This window comes from Siphateles boraxobius, unplaced genomic scaffold, assembly GCF_051911475.1.
Source record: "Siphateles boraxobius isolate OS27281-9 unplaced genomic scaffold, OSU_SipBor_1 25, whole genome shotgun sequence".
Taxonomy (NCBI): Eukaryota; Metazoa; Chordata; class Actinopteri; order Cypriniformes; family Leuciscidae; genus Siphateles; species Siphateles boraxobius.
Genome location: NW_027508866.1, coordinates 4,166,155 through 4,192,500, shown reverse-complemented (window position 1 = coordinate 4,192,500; position 26,346 = coordinate 4,166,155). Strand labels below are relative to the sequence as shown.

General features: G+C 46.2%; 1 protein-coding gene across 1 annotated transcript in view; it reads right to left on the bottom strand.

Annotated features, from left to right (window-relative positions):
• Positions 1-26,346, bottom strand: part of LOC143749660 (sucrase-isomaltase, intestinal-like) — an 84,534-nt gene that overhangs the window by 12,941 nt on the left and 45,247 nt on the right. Inside the window, exons 23-40 of the mRNA XM_077242083.1 lie at positions 23,676-23,725; positions 23,323-23,496; positions 22,254-22,403; positions 21,958-22,161; positions 21,024-21,178; positions 20,274-20,442; positions 19,675-19,771; positions 12,165-12,277; positions 11,703-11,828; positions 10,921-11,052; positions 9,640-9,759; positions 8,320-8,382; positions 7,792-7,908; positions 7,330-7,420; positions 6,190-6,328; positions 5,947-6,080; positions 5,817-5,851; positions 5,044-5,160 (exon numbers count right to left, since the gene is read on the bottom strand). Of these exons, the coding sequence (XP_077098198.1) occupies positions 5,044-5,160; positions 5,817-5,851; positions 5,947-6,080; positions 6,190-6,328; positions 7,330-7,420; positions 7,792-7,908; positions 8,320-8,382; positions 9,640-9,759; positions 10,921-11,052; positions 11,703-11,828; positions 12,165-12,277; positions 19,675-19,771; positions 20,274-20,442; positions 21,024-21,178; positions 21,958-22,161; positions 22,254-22,403; positions 23,323-23,496; positions 23,676-23,725 (2,186 nt within the window). The remainder of the gene's footprint in view (positions 1-5,043; positions 5,161-5,816; positions 5,852-5,946; positions 6,081-6,189; positions 6,329-7,329; positions 7,421-7,791; positions 7,909-8,319; positions 8,383-9,639; positions 9,760-10,920; positions 11,053-11,702; positions 11,829-12,164; positions 12,278-19,674; positions 19,772-20,273; positions 20,443-21,023; positions 21,179-21,957; positions 22,162-22,253; positions 22,404-23,322; positions 23,497-23,675; positions 23,726-26,346) is intronic.

The window sequence follows — 26,346 nt, the reverse complement described above, 5'->3', positions numbered from 1 at the left end:
TGCGAGCTCCCCGAGGCTCGGGTCCCGCTTCTGTTGAGGCAGAGCGGCGGCGCTTGTCTTGGGGTTCGCAGATGGATCTCGCTGGCGACGTTGAGACGGGCTCCGCCCTATCTCAGCTATCTCCGACGAGATCTAGTGCCTCTCACCCGGCTCTGGAAGCACGCGCTGCGGCGGTTACTTCTGCCCGGGTGGAGGCACATGATGATGTTGAATTGAGATTTTCCAGTTCTGAGGAGCTGGATGTCGAAAGTTTATTATCAGAGAAAACTAGTTTATCACATTATACTGCAAATGAAGAAGGTTTGATGGATGTATTATCTCGGGCTGTTGAAAAGCTAAAAAAAAATAAAAATAATAATAAAATAACAGTATCGAGTGGCCAGCTGATAGACAGGTTTCTAGAATTAAAAGCAATCTAGATGATAGATTTCTGTCTGCACGACCTCAACCTTCTAGCCGGTGCTTACCGTTCTTCCCAGATCTTCATGCTGAGTTTTCAAAGACCTGGGTTAGACCGGTTTCAAGCAGAATTTACACAAATCAGTCCAATGCTTATGGTAACATTGTTGGTGCTAAATCTGCTGGTTATGTGACGATACTGTAGGCGGAGGAGACGCTTGCGAGCTATCTCTCTCCTGCTTCATCGTCTTCACTTAAAGCACCGGCTCTTCCACCAAAAAATAAATAAATAAATAAATAAATATATATACCTCTGTGCTGGTGGGGAAGGCTTACTCGGTGGCTCGGCAGGCGGCTGCATGTTTGCATACGATGACTTTTATGCAGGCTTTTCAGGCCGACCTGCTCAAAGGAAATCTGAGGGGGGTCCCCGCCGAGAGAGACTTGCGTTCACCTCCCTTAAGGGTGCCCTGTCTCTCCTGGCGCCCTCAGGGGCCCGTCCTACTAACCCTGCCGAAACAGGGCGTAGAAGGGTCTGGCGAGTGCTTTCCCGAGGGACGCTCGCCGCCTCTAAGGAGGGTTCTAGTGTGTTCAGACAAGTCGTTCCCTGCCGGTGCGCCGTTACAGGGCACTGTGTCTGTCACGCAGAATGTTCAACCAGAGCAAAGTCTTTCGTCGAGTTCGTCTTCAAAAAGAGCACAGCAGAAGCGGAGAGTCACGTCTCGTGCCCCCCTGCAGAGAAACTGGAGGGACGAGGCGGGGTGCTCTCCGGCGCGGCCTTCTCGGGGCAGGACTGATCTGAGGACAGTCATTGTCGCCAGAAAGGCCGCGTCGAAAAAGTCCTGACGGGCTGAACGTCAGGACTCTGAGGGTGGTCCCCATCGGGAAAAACTTGAGTTCACCGCACAAAAACACGGTGCCCTGTCTTTCTCGATGCCCTCAGGGGTCTGTTCTACTAACCCTGCCTATACAGGGCGTAGAGAGACTCGGCGAGCGATTTCCCGAGGGACGCTCGCCCCCTCCAAGGAGGGTTGTGGAGTGCTCAGACCAGCTGTTTCCTGCCAGTATGTTACAGGGCGCTGTGTCTGTCACTCGGGATGTTCATCCGGAGGCCAGCCTCGAGAGGCTGGTTCCCTTAGTAGAGTTCCTGGCGGAATGGGTCCCCCACCCAGCAGAGAGTTAGGATACTACTTCATCGAAAAAAAAAAAAAAATCCTGACGTGCTGAACTTCAGGGTTCTGAGGGTGGTCCCTATCGTGAAAGACCTGAGTTCACTGCACAAGAACACGGTGCCCTGTCTTTTCCGATGCCCTCAGTGGTCTGCTCTACTAACCCTGCCTTCACAGGGCGTAGAGAGACTCGGCGAGCGATTTCCCGAGGGACGCTCGCCCCCTCCGAGGAGGGTTGTGGAGTGCCCAGACCAGCTGTTCCCTGCCAGTACGTTACAGGGCGCTGTGTCTGTCACTGGGGATGTTCAAATCAGATCCGAGGACTGATTTGTCATGATAGATCTAAAGGACGTTTACTTCCATGTATCTATCCTCCCTCAACACAGGAAGTTCCTGAGGTTCGCTTTCGGGGGCGAAGCGTACCAATATCGGGTTCTTCCGTTCGGCCTAGCACTGTCACCCCGAACATTCACGAAGTGTACGGATGCTGCTATAGCCCCGCTGAGGTTACAGGGCATCCGCTTTCTGTACTATATAGACGATTGCTTGATTCTAGCTCAATCGGAACAACAGGCGGTTCGGCACCGAGATGTCGTTCTTGCTCATATCAAGTGACTGGGGCTGAGGCTCAACGCCAAAAAGAGTGTTCTTTCTCCATTACAGAGAACCACTTTTCTAGGTGTAGTGTGGGATTCAACGACGATGCAGGCACGATTGTCACCTGCTCGTATTGCTTTGATTCTCGCTGCAGTAGATCAGGTCAAGCTAGGCCAGTCATCCACTGTAAAACAGTTCCAGAGACTGCTAGGTCTCATGGCAGCTGCGTCCAACGTGATACCTCTTGGCCTCTTGCACATGAGACTGTTACAGTGGTGGCTCAGGACCAAGGGATTCTCCCCGAGGGGAAATCCGCTTCGCATGATCGTGAGTTTGCGACGGTGTCATCACGCCCTGATCATGTGGAAAGATCCTTGGTTTCTGTCCCAAGGCCCTGTGTTAGGAGCTCCTTGTCGTCGCGTTATGCTAATGACAGATGCCTCTCTCACGGGTGGGCTCAGGGTCTGTGGGAGGACCATCATCGTCTGTGGCACTTAAACTGCCTAGAGATGTTGGCGGTGTTTCAGGCTCTGAAACACTTCCTCCCAGACCTAAGGGGCCACCATGTTCTTGTCCAGACAGACAACACATCGGTGGTTTCTTATATCAACCATCAGGGGGGTTTGCGTTCTCGCCCGCTTTACAAACTGGCACGTCAGATCCTTCTATGGTCCCAGGGGAAAATTCTTTCTCTGAGAGCTTTTATCTCCCGGGGTATTTAAATCAGGGGGCAGACATCCTGTTAAGACAGGGGCCGAGGCCCGGGGAATGGAGTCTTCACCCCGAGGTGGTGGAACTCCTATGGAAACATTTCGGTCTTGCCGAGGTAGACCTATTTGCTTCTCGAGAAACATCACACTGCCCGCTGTGGTTCTCTCTCAGCCATCCAGCCCCGCTGGGGTTGGATGCGATGGTACATCCGTGGCCGAGGTCACGCTTGTACGCTTTTCCCCCGATCGCTCTGCTCCCAGGAGTTCTGGAGAGGGTTCGCCGGGACGGGCTCAGTCTCCTGCTAATAGCCCCGTTCTGGTCGGCCCGGGTATGGTTTGCGGACCTAGTGTCTCTCCTCAACGGCTCTCCCCTAGAGATACCGATCAGGAGAGATCTGCTCTCTCAGGCGAGTGGGTCGATCTTTCACCCCCGTCTAGAGCTATGGAGGCTGTGGGCTTGGCCTCTGAGGGGGCCCAGCTCATAGATTCTGGTCTCTCGGCTGAGGTCGTTGAGACCATCCTCCGATCCAGAGCTCCCTCCACGAGGAAGTTATATGCCGCGAGGTGGAAACTTTTCACCTCTTGGTGTGGAGAGCGCCAGCAGGACCCAGTTAACTGCCCGGTTGGTACAGTCCTGGATTTCCTGCAGGACCGTCTCTCCACAGGGTTATCCCACTCCACACTGTAGGTGTATGTGGCGGCCTTAGCTGCTTACCACAACCCTTCAAGTGGAGGTTCCCTCGGGAAACACCCGCTTATGTCTCGCTTCCTTCGTGTCACCTTGAGGCTGAGGCCTGCAGTTCGCACAAGGGTACCAGCTTGGGATCTGGCCGTCATCTTAGAAGGTCTCTCCCTTGCTCCTTTCGAGCCCATCGAGGAAGTTTCGGAAAAGTTTCTTACTCTAAAGACTATCCTTCTTCTCGCTTTCTCATCTCTAAAAAGAATTGGAGATATTCAAGCACTTTCGGTGGCTCCCTCGTGCCTGGAATTTGCTCCTGGTTGGTTAAGGCCTTTCTCTTTCCGAGACCAGGTTATGTTCCTAAGGTTCCAACTGTTTCAGTTAGACCTATAGTTCTGCAGGTTTTCTGTCCTCCGCCTTTTCTGACGTCAGACCAGGAGAAAATTAATTTGCTGTGCCCAGTTTGGGTTTTGATGCTTACGTCCACAGAGCTGCCCTGTGGAGGAGATCGGAACAAATGTTCGTCTGTTTGGGTCACCTAAGAAAGGGTGTCCTGCATCTAGAAAAAGGATGAGCAAGTGGGTGGTCGAGGCCATCCCACTTGCTTATGGTTCGGCCCATCAGCCTTCACTTTGGCTGTAAGGGCTCATTCCACCCGGAGTATGGCTGCTTCTACAGCTCTTCTTTCAGGAGCTTCTCTTCAGGACGTTTGTGATGTGGCAGGCTGGTCCTCACCGCACACTTTCGTTAGATTTTATTCCCTCGATCTTAGCTCCACTCCGGGGCTCAGGTTCTCTCGTCGGTTTGTGTCTCCTAATGACACACGACGGGGATTTGGTCGTATGGGGATGTGGGTATTGCGTTCCCACTGCGATTTCACGCAGCGGTAGTCCCTGAAGGGGAACGTCCCGGGTTACGTATGTAACCCTAGTTCCCCGAAGGGACGGACGCTGCGTGTCCTGCCATACTCTCGGCATCCCCTTGGGTCGCTGCTTCAGTAACTTTTAAGCTGGCGTGTTGTGTACTCAGGGGATATTTATAGCTTCCTGGTCGATGACGTCACTCGCCGTACGCTCATTCTCTCCATTGACTGATTTCATTCATGCTTCAGACGCGTCACGCTGAGGGCGTTCCCACTGCGATTTCACGCAGCGTCCGTCCCTTCGGGGAACTAGGGTTACATACGTAACCCGGGACGTTTTAGATATCAGGCTCAAACTTTTTTGAGCCTGATATCTAAAAAACTTGTTTAGATTTATGGCTTTGATTTTCTCACAGTTTTTGAGTAAAACATTACTCAACATATTTCATATAAAAATTGAAAATTGTATTTTTGCACATTTTTCATAACAATAAACGTAAAATTATGTAACTTTTTTTAAGTTCACATTTCAAAACTTTTTTCACTTCAGCAATAATCTGCCATGTGTCGACTTTGAAAAGAGATCAAACTTCAGTCTGTGCTCTACAGCACTGTGTGTGTTCTTACTGGCATGTTAATGGTGTTGTGGTTTCTGGAGAACGGGTAGAAAGCTCCGAGCTGCATCCAGCGCAGACACATCTCGTATTCGGCAGGCTTAAAGAAGCCACAGATATCAGCGCCGGTCTGAAACGCAAGAGACATAGAGAGAAACACAAATATAGATCTCTGTAAAAAAAAAAAAAACGGGGCCACAAGAGCATTCATAAATAAACTCTAGTGACAGCGTAACGGCTGCATGCTAGTGTTGTAAACTTCTTCCTTCTTCAGTGTAGAAAAACTCAGAAGCGAAAACCAGGAGACTTATTTAAGCAGGATTCTTTATTTGCTGTAGTCTGCTTGGTCCAAAATCTTACCCAAGTCAAGTCAAGTCTAACCAAGTCTAACTAAGGGAACTTTACATTGTAGTTTATATACATTTCAAGGGGGTGGGATTACATTGTGATGAACAAAGCATGTAAATGAGCTGAGACATGAGAACAGAACGGTGCAGGACTTCTCTCACTGAGACAAGAACTCCAAGACAAACGGGCTCAGTAATAAAATAGCAGGTGTACAAACTTGCTCAGCATTACTTCACCCGGTAAAGAAAGGCATGGCCTTCTCGTATTGAGACGGGACAGTCAGGAATATAAAATACTATTGTATTGGAAATCTAAATTAAACATTTAAATAAAATGTGTAATCCTACACTAGTGTAACGCACCCAATTGAACAAAAAGTTTTATTTGATAGGAAATAAAGCACAAATGACAAATCAACAGGACGAGAGAGGCACTTACGTAAGAGATGCCAAATATGCTGAACTCCATCATGCCTGAAAGACAGAGAGAGTTTGGTTTTTTATGCACACAGATATTCAGTTTATACACTGAACTGTACAGTAAATAGCAATAAGCATCATCATCACACCTATGATGGACTTCAGAAGCTGGTCCCAGCTGGAGTAGTTGTCTCCCAGCCAATGTCCTGCCCAGCGGCCACTAGACGGGTATGTGGAACGGGTTATAACCACACCTCTCGTTCCAGTTGTATTAAGCAAAGCACTGTGAAATACACATTAAAACACGCACACACACACACACACAGCAATCAAAACACATTCCAGAACAACAGAGAAATATAGTAGTGAATATGGAGGAACAGAAAACTCACTCATAAGTGGGTTTGGTGTGGGACCAGCCGTACAAGTTGTGGACATCATAATGCTTGACGCGTCTGCCATCAGCGAGGATCTGCTCGCTGTTCATGCACATAGTCTTATGGTTCAGACCTCTATGCATGGACTCCAGTGCTGGGAAACAATCACACACATACATAGGGCACATTATTTTTGGGCAGAAAGTGCTAAATGCAGGTGTAAATGTTAGGGCTTGCCCCCTTAAAAGATAACTAAACGCTAGTCGACGAGAAGAGGCTTAGTCGACCAAAATTTTATTCATTGGTTAGCTGTGACTTTACATGGTCGCTCGCTCTAACGTTAACCTAGATAAATGTGTGCTATTATCAGACAGATATCCAAGTTTTTGTGTGGAGTGTGGAAGCTGGAGTTTAGCGTGTTTACTGCAGCACATGGAGGCGCCGGCACAATCACTTGCATTTGTTTCCTTATAACAGCGGAAACAATGCAAAATACTCTGTCATTTTTGGTCATACAGATAAAAGTAATACATAATTGGAAATTGTGTCTAACCGGTCTACTTTTATTTGTGCAAACTGAATGTTGTGCTTTTGTAAAATAACGAAAACAAACAGGAGGCGCTTTTTGCCGTCTAGGTGAACTTCTTTTTGGAGCACATCACAAAAATTAACCGAAACTCAGTATATACTTGCCTCACAGACATGAGAGATATATCTATAGAAAGATTGAAATTTCTAATTCTAAACTAACCAATTATAATCGAAAACAAATTCTCTCTTATTATGTAATTATGTTATCCGCATAAAAGGTGCATTTCTCTCTATAGGCGCGTCAACTTCATCTTTGCAGCCGACACTGACTCAGAAAACACAAGTTTATTAATAAACAATTCAAATATCTCCTTTCTATTTTTTCAGACACATTCATAGTCATTATGTTTGCCAGTGCTTTGCGTCAAGCTTGATGCGTGTGCTTGAGTGCGGAAAAGGCTATATATTAAAGGCTCAATAGGGATAAGTTCCCTCCCCAGTAATTAAATTAATATAAACATGCAATCTTTAGTCAGGGGCAGGCCTAGTAAATGTTGACTATCGTGTATTAATATCTCTGGAGCTGAGTATACATGCCAGGATGAAGAACTCATAAGAACTTACGGGGCATGTATGGAGGATTTTCCAAAGTTTGATCCCCTAGACACTTCTCTCCGGCAGTGCCATCCACGAAACTGGCCGGCTCATTCATGTCCTTCAGAATGCAAAACACAGTGACAGTGTTATCAGACAATGAAGCCAAAAGGACAAAAAAGAGTGATGATATGCAAATGAGCGTATTAATGGGGCGTGGCTATGCTAAAACTTCTCTTGTTCTTGCACAGCTCACCATGACTTGTCAAGTATGATGTATTCCTGAATCAACATCCTTGTTGGGATTTTAGCAACATTCTTATGACTCTATTGTTTTCCTGGATTATAGAGGTATTTAATTGTTACATGTGTTGTTTTAAGAACAAAAATTGTGTTTAATAGCACAAATGAACATATTGTACAATTTTAATTCATGAAAAATTGCATTACTTTTCATTCCAACATGAAAAATGACAAAAACAAACCACTCACGATCCAAAGTCCGTCAAACTTCACAACGTTGTTGTAAAAGTCTTTAATCTGCTCTCCCCACCACTCTACTGTACTGTTCTTGAAGAAATCAGGGAACGCCACAAAAGATCTGAATAGCTGAAAGTTTAAATGAAAGACACATTAGGTTGGACTAGGTGCTTTAAACATTACTACATGCTGATTAGATGTTTGCTAATTTGTTAAAATAGTAATGTGCTGATTGACTTCCTATCTGTTCTGATTGGCTAAGTTTGGATTTGTTTACTATAGCACAGTACTAGTATGTGCTCATTGGCTGATGGTGTGTCTTCTACATGCCAATTGGTTGATAGTATCTATGATGTCACACTCATCTCACTTGACTGTATTAGCAATTACAGTATAGCCCAGTGTACTGATGATTTCAGAATGAACAGACTTGAATATGGAGGAACAAGAGAAAATATGTCCTGTTCTCTGATTAAAGAGAGATAGAAAGAGAAAGAAAGTGATATATAGAGAAACATAATGAAACAGAGAGGCAGATACCTTTACTTGAGTATCCCAGTCCAAAGAATTGTCTACAGTAAAATTGGGATAATCAGGCCACACCTATGACAGACAGAAACAAAAGCTAAAATCAGTGGTTCAGGATCATTCCTGCTTTCAGTGAATATTGTATATGTCTGAAAACATCAGATCAACAGGTCATCTAATCAAAAAATATCTTCAACTAATGTAGCGTTCTAGATTAAGTTTCCCACTTTAACCTCATTTACATTTACATTTAGCTGACGCTTTTATACAAAGCGACTTACAATTGCTATATATGTCAGAGGTCGCACGCCTCTGGAGCAACTGGGGGTTAAGTGTCTTGCTCAGGGACACATTGGTGTCTCACAGTGGATTCGAACCCGGGTCTCTCACACCAGAGGCATGTGTCTTATCCACTACACCATCACCATTTGAAAATAATCAACAGAATCCTCTTGATTCAGAACCAATTTGTAGATCACATCAAATTAAACTGTTCACTGAAGTATGGGTTGATTAATTTGCCTTCCAGTGGTTATTCCCAATCAGGAGTTGAGAAAATTCCAGTTTAGGAGTTAAGGGGTAGTTCACCCATAAATGAAAATTCTGTCAGTAATTACACAAAAAGTATTCTCGTCGCTTGATAAACTTAAGATTGAGCCACTGTAGTCACTTGGACTATTTTAACGATGTCTTTAATAACTTTTCGGGGCTGGCAAGTTTCAATCCCTTAGAAGCCTCTGGAGGAGTGATCAGCTCTCAGATTTCATCAAAAATATCTTAATTCGTGTTCAGAAGATGAACGAAGGTCTTACGGGGTTGGAATAACATGAGGGAGAGTAATTACTGACAGAATTTTCATATTTGGGTGAACTATCACTTTAATACAAAACATAATGACATCATCCTCTGGGAAAGATGATCATTTTTGTAGGGAAAACAACAGCACAAACAGCAGTAAGTATCAATGGATTTGATGAATTCACAGCTGTTTTGTGGTATCATTTGCTTTGTTTCACTATGACACATCCATCCTGTTTGAGAAAATTATAGAAATTGATAATATAATAATAATTTATGAACTCAGTTTTTATGTAAACCGACAGTCAATCCCACACTGAGCAATGGCAAACGTTCTTTATTTCCATCCTATCAGGCATTTCCTGTTGTGTAGATGGTCATATTATACTTAAATTACAACACAAGAGTTCAAGGTACTCCAGAACATGAAGAACTCCAAACGTATATACAAAAGATATACTGTCAACAAAACTATTTGGTATTAGCTCAAAATACATCAATATATGTTCCTCTTCCTCTTTGCGTTTGTCATACCTTTCCCCACACAATGTCATTGCTGAGCTCAGGAGGCCATTTGATGAAAACGTCTTTTTCAATCCCGGTATCAAATGCAGGGTAGGAGCCTTTAGTCTCATTGGCCGCTATAGCCGGGTCCTGTAGCACACAAACAAATAAAGCATGTAGTTTTGAGACAGAAAACATTTCAGGATACATCACTGTATATTTATAAGCGCTGTTCTCATTACAACATCCGGTTACACTTTATTTCGATAGTCCACTTTAGACATTCTACTAACTATAAGTAACTTTTCAACTACATGTCTACTAACTCTCATTAGAGTATTAGTAGGCTGTCAGTAGACTGTTAGGTTATGGTTAGGTGTTAGAGTTTGGGTTAGTAGAATAAGTTGACTTATACCATGGTCGGGGTGAATACTTGATTCTGATTGGCTGCAGGGTGTCCATTAAAAAGTGATAGAGGACACCTAGTAAAGGAGTTCTGGTGAAACTGACTGTTTACCGTTCAAAATTAATTAATAAATGCGCTGGCTACATCAGCTGTGAGTAACCATAGCAACAGGCAGTCAAAGTATCCGTTTACAATTTATTGAATCAAAACAAACATCTAGTTAGCCGTTATACATAGCCTACTAATACAACAATGAGCGACTTCGTTATTTCTTTTAACCTTTTTGGATAATTTGACAACTTTGATGACTGGGATGCTGCTGAAGAAAGAAAAATTATAAATAAAACACAGAAAATGACAAAAGGAGATAACACCGCTGAGCGGACTATACATTTCTCCGGTTGCTAAATAAACCTTCAGGCGTAACCAGGGAATCCAAGTTATTGTTTGTAAAAACTTTAGATTTCGATTGTAAAACTAATTAAAATATAAACTAATGTTTTAAAAATGTGTTATTTGGCAAGTGACCATGGAATAAGCGGGTTAATGCCCTTCGCGGTGTCCATTGTCTAGGTATTAATGGACTTCGCGGGGGGAACCTCACCGTCGTCCATTAATACCTGACAATGGACATCTCGAAGGGCATTAACCCTTACTTGTAGTTGCCAGGTTACTTATAGTCAATAGAATGTCTGTTGGGAGACCAACAAAATAAAATAAAGAGCTAGCAGATATTAAGCAGACAGTCTAGTAATAATATAATGACAGTTAGTTGGCATGCAGCTGCAAAGTTACTTATAGTTAGTAGAATGTCTAAAGTGGACTATCGAAATAAAGTGTTACCCAACATCCTTTAACAATTTATGGAAACAAGTTATTTGCCAGGAATTGAGAATTCTTAGTACCAAAATGAAGATGAAACGCATGCCCTCAGCCCTCATGTGGTCCACCACAGCAGGCAGTCCCTTGAAATTCACTTTGTCCAGCGTAAAGTCCATCTGCCTCTCCATGTAGTCAATGTCTGCATATTGAACATCCTTTAAGGGATCAAAGGTCAAATATTATGATCATTAAAGTTAAATGTGAAGTTCTAAAATGATTGAGTAATTTAGTGCATACTTAGCTATGCTTTGGTTGGAAACATTTAACTGGGCAGAATGATGGTAGGATGTTGTGAGTGGTTGCTAAGCGGTTGCTAGGTGGCTAATTACTGGCCCAAGTCAAAAGTCTATGGAATATTTTCACAATTTGATGGCCTGCCCGTCGAAAATCCCCTTGTAAAATCAAAAGCTGACTTCTTAAGTCTTTACATTTGAGGTTAATATTCATTATCAGTAGCAGGTCGTTACATTAGTACTTAGGGTTCGGGGGTTCGTTCAAATCATTAGCTCAAAGTATGAACAATTCTAAATATTACTTTAACGGCATTTTTATGAAAAGATAAACTTAATGATTCGGTGACTCACTCCTTGTCTAAATATGGCCACAAAACGTTGTGTTATCATCATTGAAGTTGCACATCACTGCAGAATAACTGTTTGAGGTATTTATAGCGAGAAATGCAATATTCCTGAAGTTCTAATGCAAGTTCTGAAGATCGGGGAGAGTTACAACACTGTGTTTATTGTTGCGTTCACACGGAGAATGAAAGACACACATGCACACACTAAAAGACGAGATTGCTTACATAAGGAATTTTAGCAGCTTTCATGTCATTGTAAAGATCTGCGATCTCCGCATCGTTGGCGTAGCCGTAGCGACAAAGCTGGAATCCAAGCGACCAATAGGCGGGAAGAACCGGGCGGCCGATCATCTGTCAAACAAAACGAACAAACCGAGAGAAAAATATTTTACATTTTATGCAAATACATTTCATAACACAAATATTCAAGTGGCTTAAGATAATCTAATGGTGCCTTCTGTCTATGTTACAAGCAAGCTTCCTTTAGATAAATATTTATGTATTTCATTTAAGCATGTGAGTTTTCCAATGTTATTTTCTATGTTGCTTAGATTGAGTGCACTGTGGGCAATGAGAGAGACTCCAGCTGCTAAACCTCATCAATCCAGGAATAACACACACACACACACACACACACACACACACACACACACACACACACACACACACACACACACACACACACACCTCAGTGTACTGCTGAACCACAGCTTCTGGAGTGGGTCCCATCACCATGTAGAAGTCCAAGATTCCTCCGATGGTGCGGTAGGTCAGAGCCGGAGTCGGCAGGAAGGTCACATCTAAGAGCAAAACATGCAACAAAAGAGAAAAGGATGACATCATCCTTGTGACTCAATGTGTCGCCTCAGCTCACAGAGAGAGAATAAGTGTGTGTGAATTACAGTCTTTGCGTCTCTCAACAGTGTTCGGCAGCAGCGTCTCTACTAATACCAAAACTGTAAGTTTATCTGCTTCAAGAACAGCGCCGTTATTACCTCGCTAGTGAGAAATGCAGTGTTGGGCAGTAGCGTCGCATGTACTAGTTTAACTACATTTCTTAATTGCGTGCTGGTAACGTCACTGTTTTCTGAATCAAATAGCTTTTCAGTAGCGAAAGCTCTTTTGTTGATCAAGTAGTGTGGTTTCATACATGTGCATTTCGTACATAATAAAACATAATTTTTTTGCAAAAAAACATGGAAATATTTGTTGTTTTTATCCTATTGTTTACTATATTTATTTGCTGGGCCAGTGTCATTGTGGGATTTGGTTCTGTAAGTTGTAAAGAACTTTGAAATAACTGAAATCATTTGGAAAAGTGATAGGGAACTGTAATGCTGTCGAGACCTGCCTGAAACTACTTTAGACGTGCGTGTCCCTGAAAATAATTGCACACCTTAGAACGTTAGTAAACCAATCAGAATCAAGCATTCAACAGACCCATAAGATTAGTAAAAGGCTATAGAATTTTAGGTCTATTAAGAAATTGTAAAAAAATAATTGTGAAAAAATTATATTAACAAAATAAGCACTTCTGTCCCCAGTTCCCTTTCGTTGTCACTCCAAGTTACGTCGGATGACGACGAATGGGGTTTCGCTTAGAACACCTATCGACTTCGAGTATTACAAAACGAGCCAATGGCAAAGAAATGCCATGGGTCTGCGGAATTTGCATAGCGTATCTCCGCCTTACCTCGTGGGTATAAAAGGAGGACGCCGGCAACAGGCAGATATGTTTTCGCTTCGGAGCCAAGAGCATTTCTTCACTCCACAGTCATCTCTGACTTCGCTCTACGAGACGAGCTTCTCTCTCCGGTGTTGGTGTGACGGCGATCTGCAGCGAGCTCACAGTGCCTGCTGATCTGTGCAGTAATCTGCCAGTGTGTGTGTGTCTCCCTGTGCGCTTCAACATCGCGGAGTTTTTTCTCTCCTCTCATAAAAGAGCTCGCACGCGGCACGTCTTTTTAAAGACGGCTCGCCCGTGCATTTCTGGTTGCAGCGGACTGGTATCGGACTCTGATGGGCACGAGCGCTGTCTAGTGTGTTTGATCATGCTTGAACAGCGCTCGTGGGTGACTCATGTTCTCGCAAGGGAACGTGATCATCGCGTCATAAATAGGTCGAGACTCGGTGAACTCGCAAGAGTGAGAGTCCCCTCATCCACCCCCCGATCTTCGGCGGGTGGCCAGGGTGACCTGAGGGTTACGGTCTGGAACAAGGCGCCGACTATGTGTCCGTGACCCCAGCCCCCCTCTTCAATGACGGTGCCCGCTAGTGAACTGCTGATTCCCGCGAGTCTACCCTCTGGTGGCCCGCGTGTTTCAGTTGAAGCTACAGAGGAAGATGCCATGTCTGTTGCAGCATCACTAGGTGGGCTTGAGTCTTCTGGAAGTGAGGGCTCGTCACAGCTGCCACCTTCCGGTGTGCATACGGCTGTGCCTGAGTCTGATCCGGAGATGACGGCCATGCTTTCCTGGGACGATTGGTTTTGGGTAAGGCCGCCGACCCTCGTCCGTGGCAAACCCCAATACCTCTCTTCCCGGACGTGCATGATGAGATCTCGAAGTCCTAGAAGACCCCCTTGTCTTCTCAGGACCGCTCGCTGATCTCATCCGCCTTTCCTCCCCTCGATGGGGCCGCTGCCCTTGGGTACACTGGGGTTCCCCCGGCTGAACGCTCTGTTGCGATGCTATGTGTCCTCAGAGTGCTTCTTCTCGGCGCAATCCTAAGCACCCGCCCGTGGCCTGTAGTTTTTCGTCTACGCTTGTGGCGAGATCCTATAGCGCCACGGGACTGGCAGCCGCCTCACTGCATGCCATGGTCATTCTGCTGGTCCACCTGACCCAGATGCTCATGGACCTGCACGAGGGCGGGACTGACCCAGGGCTCTTCACTGAGCTGCGCGCCGCCACTGACCTTGCTCTCTGAGCGACGAAAGTGGCCGTACGCTCCCTGGGTCAGGTGATGCTCACCAGTCTGTGGCTGAACCTGTCTGATGTGCTGGATGTCGCGCGGACCCGTCTGTCCGACATTCCCATATCCCAGGTCGGCCTCTTCGGCGGTGCGGTTGAGGGCTTGCCCAACAGCTCTCAGCCGCCCATGAGCAGAGTGAGGTTGATTCTGTCCCGACGGCCCCGCCGTCCGCTCAGATCCCTCGTCTGCCCACCGCCGAAGGCGCCCTCCCGCGGCTCCCACCCCGCCCGTTCACGGGCCGGCTCTGGGGGCCGCGGGCGGACGCCACAGCCCTCTCCAGCCCCGCCCCCCGCTACACGCCGGGTTAAGCGGCGCTCGTGAGACGGGCACCTCGGCGATGGAGCAGACTGAGGTTGATTCTGTCCCGACGGCCCCCCCGTCCGCTCAGATCCCTCGGTCTGCCCACCGCCGAAGGCGCCCTCCCGCGGCTCCCACCCCGCCCGTTCACGGGCCGGCTCTGGGGGCCGCGGCCGGACGCCACAGTCCTCTCCAGCCCCGCACCCCGCTACACGCCGGGTTAAGCGGCGCTCTTGAGTTGGGCTCCTCAGAGATGGGACTCAGTTCTTTCCAGGAGTTGGTAGCAGGACCACTCCTTTCCCCGGGGAGGGCCGGGGAAGAATCCTTATTCTCCAAAGAGCTGATTCTCCCGTCTCTGAGCACAGAGTTCTCGGACGTCACAGAGCGCCGCCCACAAGCCGTGCTCTCCTCGTCCCCCTCTGTCCCAGAGGTGGTTGACATGGTGTGCCGTCCACGGACCGCTTCGCCCCTGTCCCCCTCTGTCGCCAGACCCCTGGCAGAGCAGGCCCCCGCGGGACGACCAGCCTGGTCCTCCCCTGGCCCCTCTGCCAGGGCGCGGTTGCTAACTGTGCCCCCACATCGGGCCGCTATGCCGTCCACGTCTGGGCCAGTTACTCTGCTTCGCTGCCCCTCCGGGGGGACGCCTGTGGTCGCATGATCCCGCTGGTTCAGTTCCTGGGAGCCTGGTTAGAGCTTCCCCGTCTGGCCCGCTGGGTCGCGCGGACCATCAGGCTCGGCTATGCGATTCAGTTCGCACGGTCTCCTCCCCACTTGGGGAGTCCGCTCCACTTTTGTTGGTGGCTATGCCCCCATCAGGAGAGCAGAGATTGCCACCCTGCTGGCGAAGGGCGCAATCGAGACTGTCCCTCCAGCCGAGATGAGGTCCAGCCGGCTTCTCAGCCCCTACTTCATTGTCCCCAATAAAACCAGTGGGTTACGGCCAATCCTGGACTTGCGCGTGCTGAACCGCTCCCTTCATAGGATGCCGTTCAAGATGCTCAAACGCGTTTTCGAATGCATACGGCCCAGGATCGGTTTGCAGCGATCGACCTGAAGGACGCCTACTTCATGTCTCTATTCTCCTTGACACAGACCATTCCTTCGGTTTTCTTTCAGGGGCAGGCATCCAGTACGCGGTTTTCCCTTTCGGGCTAGCCCTGTCTCCTCGCATCTTCACGAAGGTCGTCGAGGCTGCCCTTGTTCCCCTTCGGGAACACGGGGTTCGCATCCTGAGTTATATCGACGACTGGCTGATCATAGCTCACTCTCGAGTTCAGGTTGCGAACACAGGGACCTAGTGCTTCGGCACCTAGCTCGTCTGGGCCTTCGGGTCAACTGGGAGAAGAGCAAACTTTGCCCTGTGCAGAGGATCTCTTTTCTCGGTATGGATATCGACTCGGTCGCCATGTCCGCGCAGCTTACGAGCTAGCGCGCGCGCAGTCACTGCTGACTTGCCTGAGACAGTTCGAGGGCAAGAGTGCGGTTCCACTGAAACTTTTTCAGAGGCTCCTGGGCATATGGCTTCTGCAGCCGCGGCAACGCCGCTCGGATTGCTTCATATGAGACCGCTTCAGCTTTGGCTTCGCGACCGAGTCCCGAGGTGGGCATGGCAACACGGCACCCTCCGAGTAACAGTTACTCCGACCTGTCGTCAGACCTTCACCCCGTGGTCGAACCTCAGTTTTCTACGGGCCGGAGTGCCCCTGGAACGAGCTTCGTGGCATGTTGTTGTAACGACAGATGCCTCCTCCACGGGCTGGGGTGCCATGTGCAATGGACGTGCTGCCACGGGCTCCTGGACAGGACCCCGCCGCCTCTGGCACATCAATTGCCTCGAGTTGCTGGCCGTACGTCTTGCTCTGCGCCGCTTCCGGGCCGTGCTCAAGAACCAACACGTACTAGTCCGTTAAGACAATACCGCCACTGTAGCGTACATCAACCATCAAGGTGGTCTACGCTCCCGCCGTATGTCGCAACTCGCCCGCCACCTCCTCATATGAAGTCAGAAGCATCTGAGGTCGCTTCATGCCATTTACATCCCCGGAGCCCTGAACTGTGCAGCGCACGGCTTCAGCCCCTCCCGGGAGATTGGCGACTCCATCCCCAGTCGGTTCAGCTGATTTGGGACCAGTTCGGGGACGCACAGATAGATCTGTTTGCCTCTCACGACTCGACCCATTGCGCCCTGTATTATTCCCTGACCGAGGGCACGCTCGGCACGGATGCACTGGCGCACAGCTGGCCGCGGGGCCGCAAATATGCGTTTCCCCCAGTGAGCCTTCTTGCGCAGACCCTGCGCAAGGTCAGGGAGGACGAGGAGCAGGTCATTCTGGTCGCGCCATACTGGCCCGCCCGGACCTGGTTCTCCGAACTAGTACTCCTCGCGACAGCACCTCCCTGGCCGATTCCCCTGTGCAAGGACCTCCTTTCTCAGGGACGGGGCACCCTATGGCACCCTCGTCCCGATCTTTGGAACCTCCACGTGTGGCTCCTGGACGGGACGAAGCAGGTTGAGTACCCTTCCACCTACGGTGGCGGCTACCATCACTTCCGCTAGAGCGTCGTCCACGAGACATGTCTACGCGTTGAAGTGGAACCTCTTCGTCAACTGGTGCTCTTCTCTTCAAGAAGACCCCCGGAGATGTTCGATTAGTGTCGTGCTTTCCTTCCTTCAAGATAGGCCAGAGCGAAGGCTGTCTCCCTCCACCCTGAAAGTCTATGTTGCCGCTATTGCCGCACACCATGACCCAGTCGAAGGTAAGTCTGTTGGAAGGCACGACCTGATCATCAGGTTCCTGAGAGGAGCGAGGAGACTGAATCCTCCTCGCCCTCCTCTCGTTCCCTCTTGGGACCTCTCAGTGGTTCTAACTGCCCTGCGGAGTGCTCCCTTTGAGCCTTTGCAACCAGTGGAGCTTAAGTTCCTGTCTATGAAGACAGCGCTCCTGGTTGCATTGGCCTCCATCAAGAGGGTGGGGGACTTGCATGCATTCTCCGTTGACGAAGCGTGCCTGGAATTTGGGCCGGCTTACTCTCACGTGATCCTGAGACCCCGGCCTGGATATGTGCCCAAGGTTCCTACCACTCCCTTCCGGGACCAGGTGGTGAACCTGCAAGCGCTGCCCCCGGAGGAGGCAGACCCAGCCTTGGCACTGCTCTGTCCAGTACGCGCCCTCCGCGCCTATGTAGACAGGACGCAGTGTTTCAGGACCTCAGACCAGCTCTTTGTCTGTTATGGTGGGAAGCTGAAGGGAAAAGCTCTCTCCAAGCAAAGGTTGTCTCACTGGATAGTGGAAGCCATTGCCTTGGCATACCAGCAGCAAGGTCGACCGTGCCCCCTTGGTGTGACTGCCCACTCCACCCGGAGTGTGGCATCCTCTTGGGCTCTAGCGCATGGCGCCTCGCTAACAGACATCTGCAGAGCTGCAGGCTGGGCGACACCTAACACATTCGCCAGATTCTACAATCTCCGAGTGGAGCCAGTGTCCTCTCATGTACTCGCTTCAACCAGCTAGTACTGGACCCGCTCAGGTGTCTTCGCTTGCTCGCCATTCCACTCCACGGACTGGATACGTGCGATATTCTCCTCAGGTGAGCTTCCCCGAAAAGCCCTGAGTTCCTCCAGCACTCCTGACGTTGGCGCCAGTGTCTATTGCCTGTGCGTCGGCTAGGTGCCTCCCGTGTGCATGGTCCCTCCCCTGAGCGACCCCCACATGTGTATTTCCACTGTAAGCCTCCCGAGCATGTGTCTTTCCCTTGGCAAGCCACCTTGCCACCCCTGGGGTTGAAATATTCCACCTGCGGCTGGACACCCCAGTGTTCTCCATGTCTCCTTCGGGTCACATGTGTATTCTCTAAGTCCCCCCCTCTGGGTTGGCAGTAATTGCATATTTTCCCTGAACTTGGGATATGCTCCCCAGTGTACCTTGGTATTCCTGTGCTAAATAGGAGTCCTTCGTCCGTGCCAGTCTCACGACAGGGATCTCAGATTTACGCAGGGCACTGGAAGACAGCTGAGAAGGTGGCGTGATTAGACTGGTAACCCCATTCGTCGTCATCCGACGTAACTCGGAGTGACAACGAAAGGGAACGTCTCGGTTACGTATGTAACCCTCGTTCCCTGAGTAGGGAACGGAGACGTTACGTCTTCCTGCCACTTTCCGCTGTACCGCGGGGATCGCCTGAGCTCAGTCTTGGCTCCTCAGCGAAGAAACATATCTGCCTGTTGCCGGCGTCCTCCTTTTATACCCACGAGGTAAGGCGGAGATACGCTATGCAAATTCCGCAGACCCATGGCATTTCTTTGCCATTGGCTCGTTTTGTAATACTCGAAGTCGATAGGTGTTCTAAGCGAAACCCCATTCGTCGTCATCCGACGTAACGTCTCCGTTCCCTACTCAGGGAACGAGGGTTACATACGTAACCGAGACGTTTTCTTTGCCATATTGCGATAAAAATAGTAATATATTATAAAAATTGTGATTCAATAGTAGTAATAATAGTATTTAAACTTGTGCAAAATATAACTTATTATATAACTTATTGATATGCACAGATCCAAATTTAGTCTAATAAATTGCTCAAAAGAATGTGAACCATCTTCCTAAATTATAGAGAAAATATTACAGAGAACTACAGAAAACAATTACAATAAATTGAAAATGAATAATATAAATAATAGATTTTTTATGAACTAAATTGAATAATAAATGTATTTTCTAACTACTAAATAGTTGTGTAATAATAGGCTTTAATTTATTATTTTGAAAGTGTCTTCATTGCTTTTGTCCATGAACAAGCTGTCATCTTTAAACCAGCAACCCATCTCATGCTGGCTTTAAATGTATTTAGTTTGGTCTTAGAGCATTAAGCACAGGTTGTGTCCGGTGTGTCCGTGAGACACACACGTGTAGTGTGTGTTTGTACTCACCCATGGCATTGCTGTTGAGCAGGAGGACGCCGTGAGCGTTTCTTGATTTCTCCAGACCCATGTAGAAGGGATGGACTCCATAACTGTTCAGTTTGAACTACGGACGGGGAGAAAGAGATCCGAGTTTGAGTTTGGGATGTGGTTTCAGTTGACAATTAAGTTATTAAGTTATTATCTCTCTCTCTCTCTCTTATTTCATGTATCTCTCCTTTTGCTTCTCTTTCTCTGGCATTGTGTCATGAAGTGAGTCAGAGAATAAGGTTGTCCAGTATAGACAACTGACCGCCAATAACAGGACGGTTAGCTGGGTAAATTCAATAAAAAAAAAAAAAGTATTTCTAAAGCTACTTTTGTAATGTCTATTTGATGCTTTTCTCATTTAACACAATAATGACTTTTGGGGGTAATTTCTCAGCCAAATTTGGTGTGTGATTAAATTGAGAATAATTAGAAATCGCCACATTGTGTAATTAATTAGATGTTCAAATTTAAATGCTTAGCAACACTAATATATATATATATATATATATATATTATCAAAGGATTATAGGTAACATTATATAGCGCTTGTAAAACATCGCACTGGTTGGGACACTCACCCCTGGAGACTGGTCTTTGGCAAACAGGCCGTATGTGTGAAAGTTGAGGTCATGTTTGTAGGTGGGATGCTCCGTTTCACCAAAACCATAGACATAGTTTGAGGGCAGGCGTGTGGAGATCTGAAGGAGCTGATCGGAGAATGTGAGCCCTGGCACGGCAGAGTCCCATCTAGAGAAAAAGAGATTTAACAAAACATTGAGGATACTGAAAAATAAGTTCCTTTTATTAAGAAGGCAAACTGTGCTTTTATAGTCCTAGAAGAGCACCATCAGCACTGCTCTTCAGAGCTGGAACCATGTGCTCCTCCAAAAATACGCTTCTTTGTTGCTTTCTCCAATTCATTTGTAGTTGCAATACCTTTGGGAACTTTGACATGCTAATCTCCTTCGATTTTAAACACATTATAGCTAATTATTTTATATGTATGCATTTTAATTAATAAATAAAATATATATTTATTTTTATTTAGTGCATTTTATTTAATATAATAATATACTATATAAATATGTAAAAAATATATTTAAGGTAAATATGTATACAGCATTTATTGTAACTCAAACATTAGATTCCATTGATAAAAAGTTAACCTTGAATTCAATGCGTCTGCCAAACGCATGAATATGAATGCCATATGTATAAATATAAATGCATTTTATAAGGTTAACCTCCAATAAATGGTGACTGCAGATAAAATACACACTATTCCTTATACATTCATTGTAATTGAGTAATTGAGGTGTATTACTCACATAACTTCTTTGGAGCCCTTTCTGATGACTTGGATGCCGAATGGCTTGTGCTGGATCTGAACCCTGTACAGTCTGTTGTTTTCCTCTGTCTCTGGTGTGGCGGGCAGCTCGAGGGGAACGGGGACCTCGTAGCGGGCATTGGCTGGGTCAAAGATCTAGATTAATGGGACCAAAATCAGTCGTAGTCTTCATCTCTTATTATTTTCCTAATTCTTAAAAAAGCTCAACAATAGAGTATGGCGCTAGTAACGCAGAGGGCACGCATTAACAAAGTATACCTTAAATGCAATGTAAGTCGCTTTGGATAAAAGCATCTGCCAAATGCATGAATGTAAATGTATTTTATACTGTGATTATAAATGGTGACCTCAGAGAATAGTGACAGCAGTTACAAATAAACACTTTCCCTAATAAAACTTTGGTGTTAATAAAAAAAAAAAAAAATCAATTTAAAATGTATAAATTGACCTGCCAAATTTTCACAATAAAAACTCCCACATTATTGCCAAAGGAAGTAATCTCACGGCTTTTATTCACTTTGATTAGATATGTTCTCCAAATAAGTTTCTCCAAATGTCAAATTTCCTAATACATTTCGGAGAATTCTGTAAATATATGAATATAAATTCTTTATATGCCTGTTGCTTTATAAAGCAACTAATGAACACTGAGAGCACCATGTGCTTAGGCGTTCTCAGCGCTGTCAAAATAAAGGTTTGCCACGCATTCAAAATAAAAGTCACAATAACAAGCGTGGCTTACGTCACTTCAGAGTTCCTACTGGCGGTGCAAATGTAACCAGGAAAATCTTCCTGAGGAAACCAGTAGTTCTCAGGGAATCCTGGTGGCTATTTCCTTGAACCAAGTTCCAGGAACTAACTGGTGCGAAAGCCCCTATTGTCTTGGTCTTAATCCTAAATTTAGAAAAGCATACCTTCCAGCGCAGGCTTTTTCCACTCAGGTATGTGATTTCCACACGGAGCTTGCTGACGTCTCGAGATTGAGAACGCCGACATGGGAAATCGCTATTGCGCTCTATATCTACAATGATGCCGCTTGCTGTTTCAACCATGTTGCTGGTGACGTAGCCGTGGGCCTCGGCATAATAACACCAAGGCTCCTTGGGAATATCTGAAGGCTATGAAAGACAATGTGTTGAATCATGTTATAACCATTCAGATCTAACTGCGTCTTTGAAAGCAATGATATTGAATATTTTCTCTCTCAGACCTTCCAGATGCAGCCGCGGGCTTCACATTTGTCCTGATCGGCCCCTGCTTCAGGGTGACAGTCGAAGTGCCTAGAGTTTGGGTATTTGGCCTCCCAGTTGACTGTGTAGTTCCTCCCCAGTTCCAGCTCCAGATTTCTCAGATACATCACCTAGCAGACCACAAACACCCAATGTTATACAGTATATCACGCAAAAGACCGCAGGTGTATTCATGTCAGAATCTTATCCTCTAGTTAAAGTACGTAAATAACTAATATGATGAATATTGTTGAGTTTCACAAAGTCTTTTTGCGTTAGTTGGTGGACCTGCCATAGATTACAGCAGCTGACATTAATGTGTCATGCATAGATTAAGACCAAAGTCAGTGCGACCTTGTGTTGTCATTCCAAGACCTCGAGCTCTGGGAGAAAGCAATCCCCTTCATCCTAGCGTAATATGTGTGTGCTTTTGAAAGCCCAGGTCTGTGAGCATCTCTCTTGGAATGAAAGGGCCTTTCTTGGTACCCGAGTACTGACAATCCTGCTCAGTATTAAACACAAGTCAGGCTCCATTTTGTAATTACGTTACGTCAGCTGTGATTTTTTTCACTTTGATTAGATATGTTCTCCAAATGTCAAATTAGCTAATACATTTCTGAGAATTCTGTAAAGCCCAATGAAGGGTGGTTATTTTCAGATGTCTTTTTGTTGAGAAAACCTTGGCGTTTAAAGAAACTATTAGATTGAAGTTTCTGTCAATTTATATGCCTGTTGCTTTTGACTTACACTAGAGGACTTTGACGAGTCCAAAGCAAACATGATATGATTCATACAGTTTCTGCTCATTCTGTTATTCTAGCTACATTTTATATCATGCAATAATATTTGAAAAGGCAATAACATCCTCCAAACTGATTTAAATAAAAATGGACCCTATTTACTTAATACTGCTGGTCTCAATGTGCATTATACCCATTTCTGTAGGGTGTTGAATATCGTATTTCAATCAAAATCAGTAAAACTGGTCACAAACACAGTTTCATATTGACTTTGGTGTTGAATAGAAAACTATATAAAAACTATGATTACCTTCTTGGTTGAATCGTAGTTAACCTGGGACTCCGAGAGAGAGTTTGTAGTGATGCCGTCCGACACGAGCACAGAGGCGGGAGCCGCGCTCACTCCCATCACTGTGATGTTCTCAAACTTCAAGCTGTCTGGATCCATGTAGCCATTGTGAGCAACATGCATTGTCAAGACATCCTGATCCAGCAGAAAAATATCAGATATCACTACAGATTTTTGTAATAGATGGCGTTTAAAAAAATACATATACATATATATATATATATATATATTTTTTTTTTATGTTGCTTTTTGGACATACAATGCAATTCCATCTAAAAACAAACAAACAGAAATGGGACATTAGTATTACATACATTAACCACGGAAAACTGGTAACGAATGTAGGAGCCGGATGAAACCGTATCTAAGAAAAAAAGAGAAAAGTTATGAGAGACAAATCAACTTTATGTATCACAAGTGTTATCTGTTTTTTTTTAAAGAAACATTTTGGTAAATCTAATAATTTAGTCTCTATAATAAGGATAACCCTGTGACCAATTTGAAATAGTTTCAGGCGCCATGACCAAGTACTCCGATGTTTGGCTTTAGCATTGGAAGACAAACTTAACATGACCAATAAGTTGCCACCTGTTCTAGCAAAACATTACACGCAGAAGACAATATTCCTCCGCCCAGGTGAGCAACCACCAAGAAAAGGTGCTAACACCAATTCTCGCCCAGGACAACTGGAAGCTGCTAGGGACTGGAAGATGCTGGCTGATCTTGATCAACGGCTTATTTTTCCACCTGAGATTGCCACCACTAACCTACGGCCAGATATTGTTTTGTGGTCTGGATCAGCATGCATTGTTCAACTGATAGAGTTAACAGTGCCATGGGAGGATGCGGTAGATGAGGCATATGAGAGGAAGAAACTGCCGTATGCTCATCTGGCCACTGGAGCAGAACAGCGAGGATGGAGAGTCCGGGTTTATCCAGTGGAAGTGGGTTGTCGAGGATTTGTGGCACACTCTACAACCCGGTTCCTCAGAGATGTCGGATTCAGTGGCCAAGAGTTGCGTCGCACAGTAAATAACTTATCTGAAGCAGCAGAGAGGAGCAGCAACTGGCTGTGGCTGAGACGGAAAGAGTCTGGCTGGCTGTGTACAGGCCGCCATGCTACGGTTTCGAAGAATTATTGAAAAACTTGAAGAGTCTGTTGGTTTATTTGTATAGTTTGCATAGTAATTACAGTTATTACGTTCCTGTGTATTTTGCGTGAATGAGGATTGGTGTTTGGACAGACATTGTGTTTTGCGGTAGTATGCCATACGGAACCGTTGCCACTGAACCTGCTTTAACGTCGGCAGTGGGGCTCGACAGCCTTAGTCAAACGGGTTGGCGCGTATGGTCGGGTTGCGGAGATTGAGAGATTGTGGTTAGGTCACATGTGAACTACGAGGAAGGAGCAACCTCAGCAGCAGGAGGGATGTAAAGGTCAGTAAGCTGGGCAGAGTTGAGTGGGGGACGGAGGGGGGTGACTCTGGGATGCCAGAGTCACTGTCGAGCCCTCTTGAGGTGTCGTGGGCTAGTCGACGAAACACTGAGGATGGAAGGTGCCCACTCAATCCAGACGGTTGTCATGGGGAGACCGCACTGTGGTTGCAACCGTTGTGTGTGCTGACGCGCAAAATATACTGCAGCTATTAACACCAGACAGAAGGAGATTCACATCACCATATGGAAAGAAGCGTAAATGGATGGAGAAGCATAGGTTACTGTAAAACTACGTCTTAGTTGGTGCTTATCTTGGCAAAAGCCGAGTACAAATCAGCATGAAATTTTAACATCTACTCTCATGTAATGGAAATCATTGAACATTTTGGTGTTGCAAATTCTACTATTTTTAAAGGTAACCTCACCAAGGCAAAGTTACCTTTCAAATGGGAACTCGCACTGCGTCCGAAGACACTTTGGGGAACGCCTCAGCGTGACCAGTGTCTGAAGCACATGATTCAAATGCGAAAATGACATTGGCCTGTGACAGCTCGTGACGTCACTCTAGAGCGACCGTGAGTCTAAAAGGGCACTTAGCCTACATGTCATCAGCTTCTTTGTCTTCAGGATCCGTTTGTTTGAGTACGTGTAACATGAATATCATGATGAATCGCTCTGCAAAGCGTTTTCAGGAAGTGTGCATCTGGTGCGTTTGTGCACGAGTGAGGAGTACGCACGTTCAGTTCTCGAGGGATTTGAAAGCGCGCATTGTGAGGATTTCTGAATGAAAGCTGCGTTCGCCTCATCCCTATTCTCTATGGATGTGGAACATGCATTTGTTTGAAATGCCTTCAATTCTTCGAAGAAGCTGGATGTGCTGGGTAGGATGCATTCGCAAAACTATGCATGCATTCATGGATGTTCTCGTATGTTTCTTTCAGAGGGACAGAATCTGGCGTTTGAACTTAGCACGCTTAAGCACACGTTGTGTGATGCGGTCGCTGTGATTTTTTCCACCCAGGCTTGACTCTCACTTGAGAGATGAGAGTTAAGCAACTACTCTCTGCGGGTCGGGTCCCGTGGCTGACATTGCGGTGAGGCGGGATAGAGTGTGGGGGTTGTAGGCGGAGCGCGGGAGGAGTTAAATGGAAATATTTTTGTTTAAGCTCCTCTAGCCACTGTAGCCCTGGTACTGCTACTGATTTTGGTGAATCTAATTCTCAGGAATTAGATGTAGAACTAAGGTTAAAAACCATGGGAGTAGTCAGATGGGAAGTCCTTTCTCTTTCATGCTAGCTCTGATGTTTCACGTCTTTTCCAATATGGAATTGATTAAGATGGAATGTTTAATTCTGAGGAATTGGATGCAAATGAGATGAGGCGGATGTTATTAATAAATCTGCTCCCTCTGCTGTCCACACACAGGTGAAGGTTGTACTGTCTCCTGAGGTAGATCTAGCTGTTCGTGCCACAAAGCACACAGCCAGTGAAATTGGGTGTTAATGGTTGCTGTAGTTGTTATGGAAATGCATTTGTATTAGGAGGTAC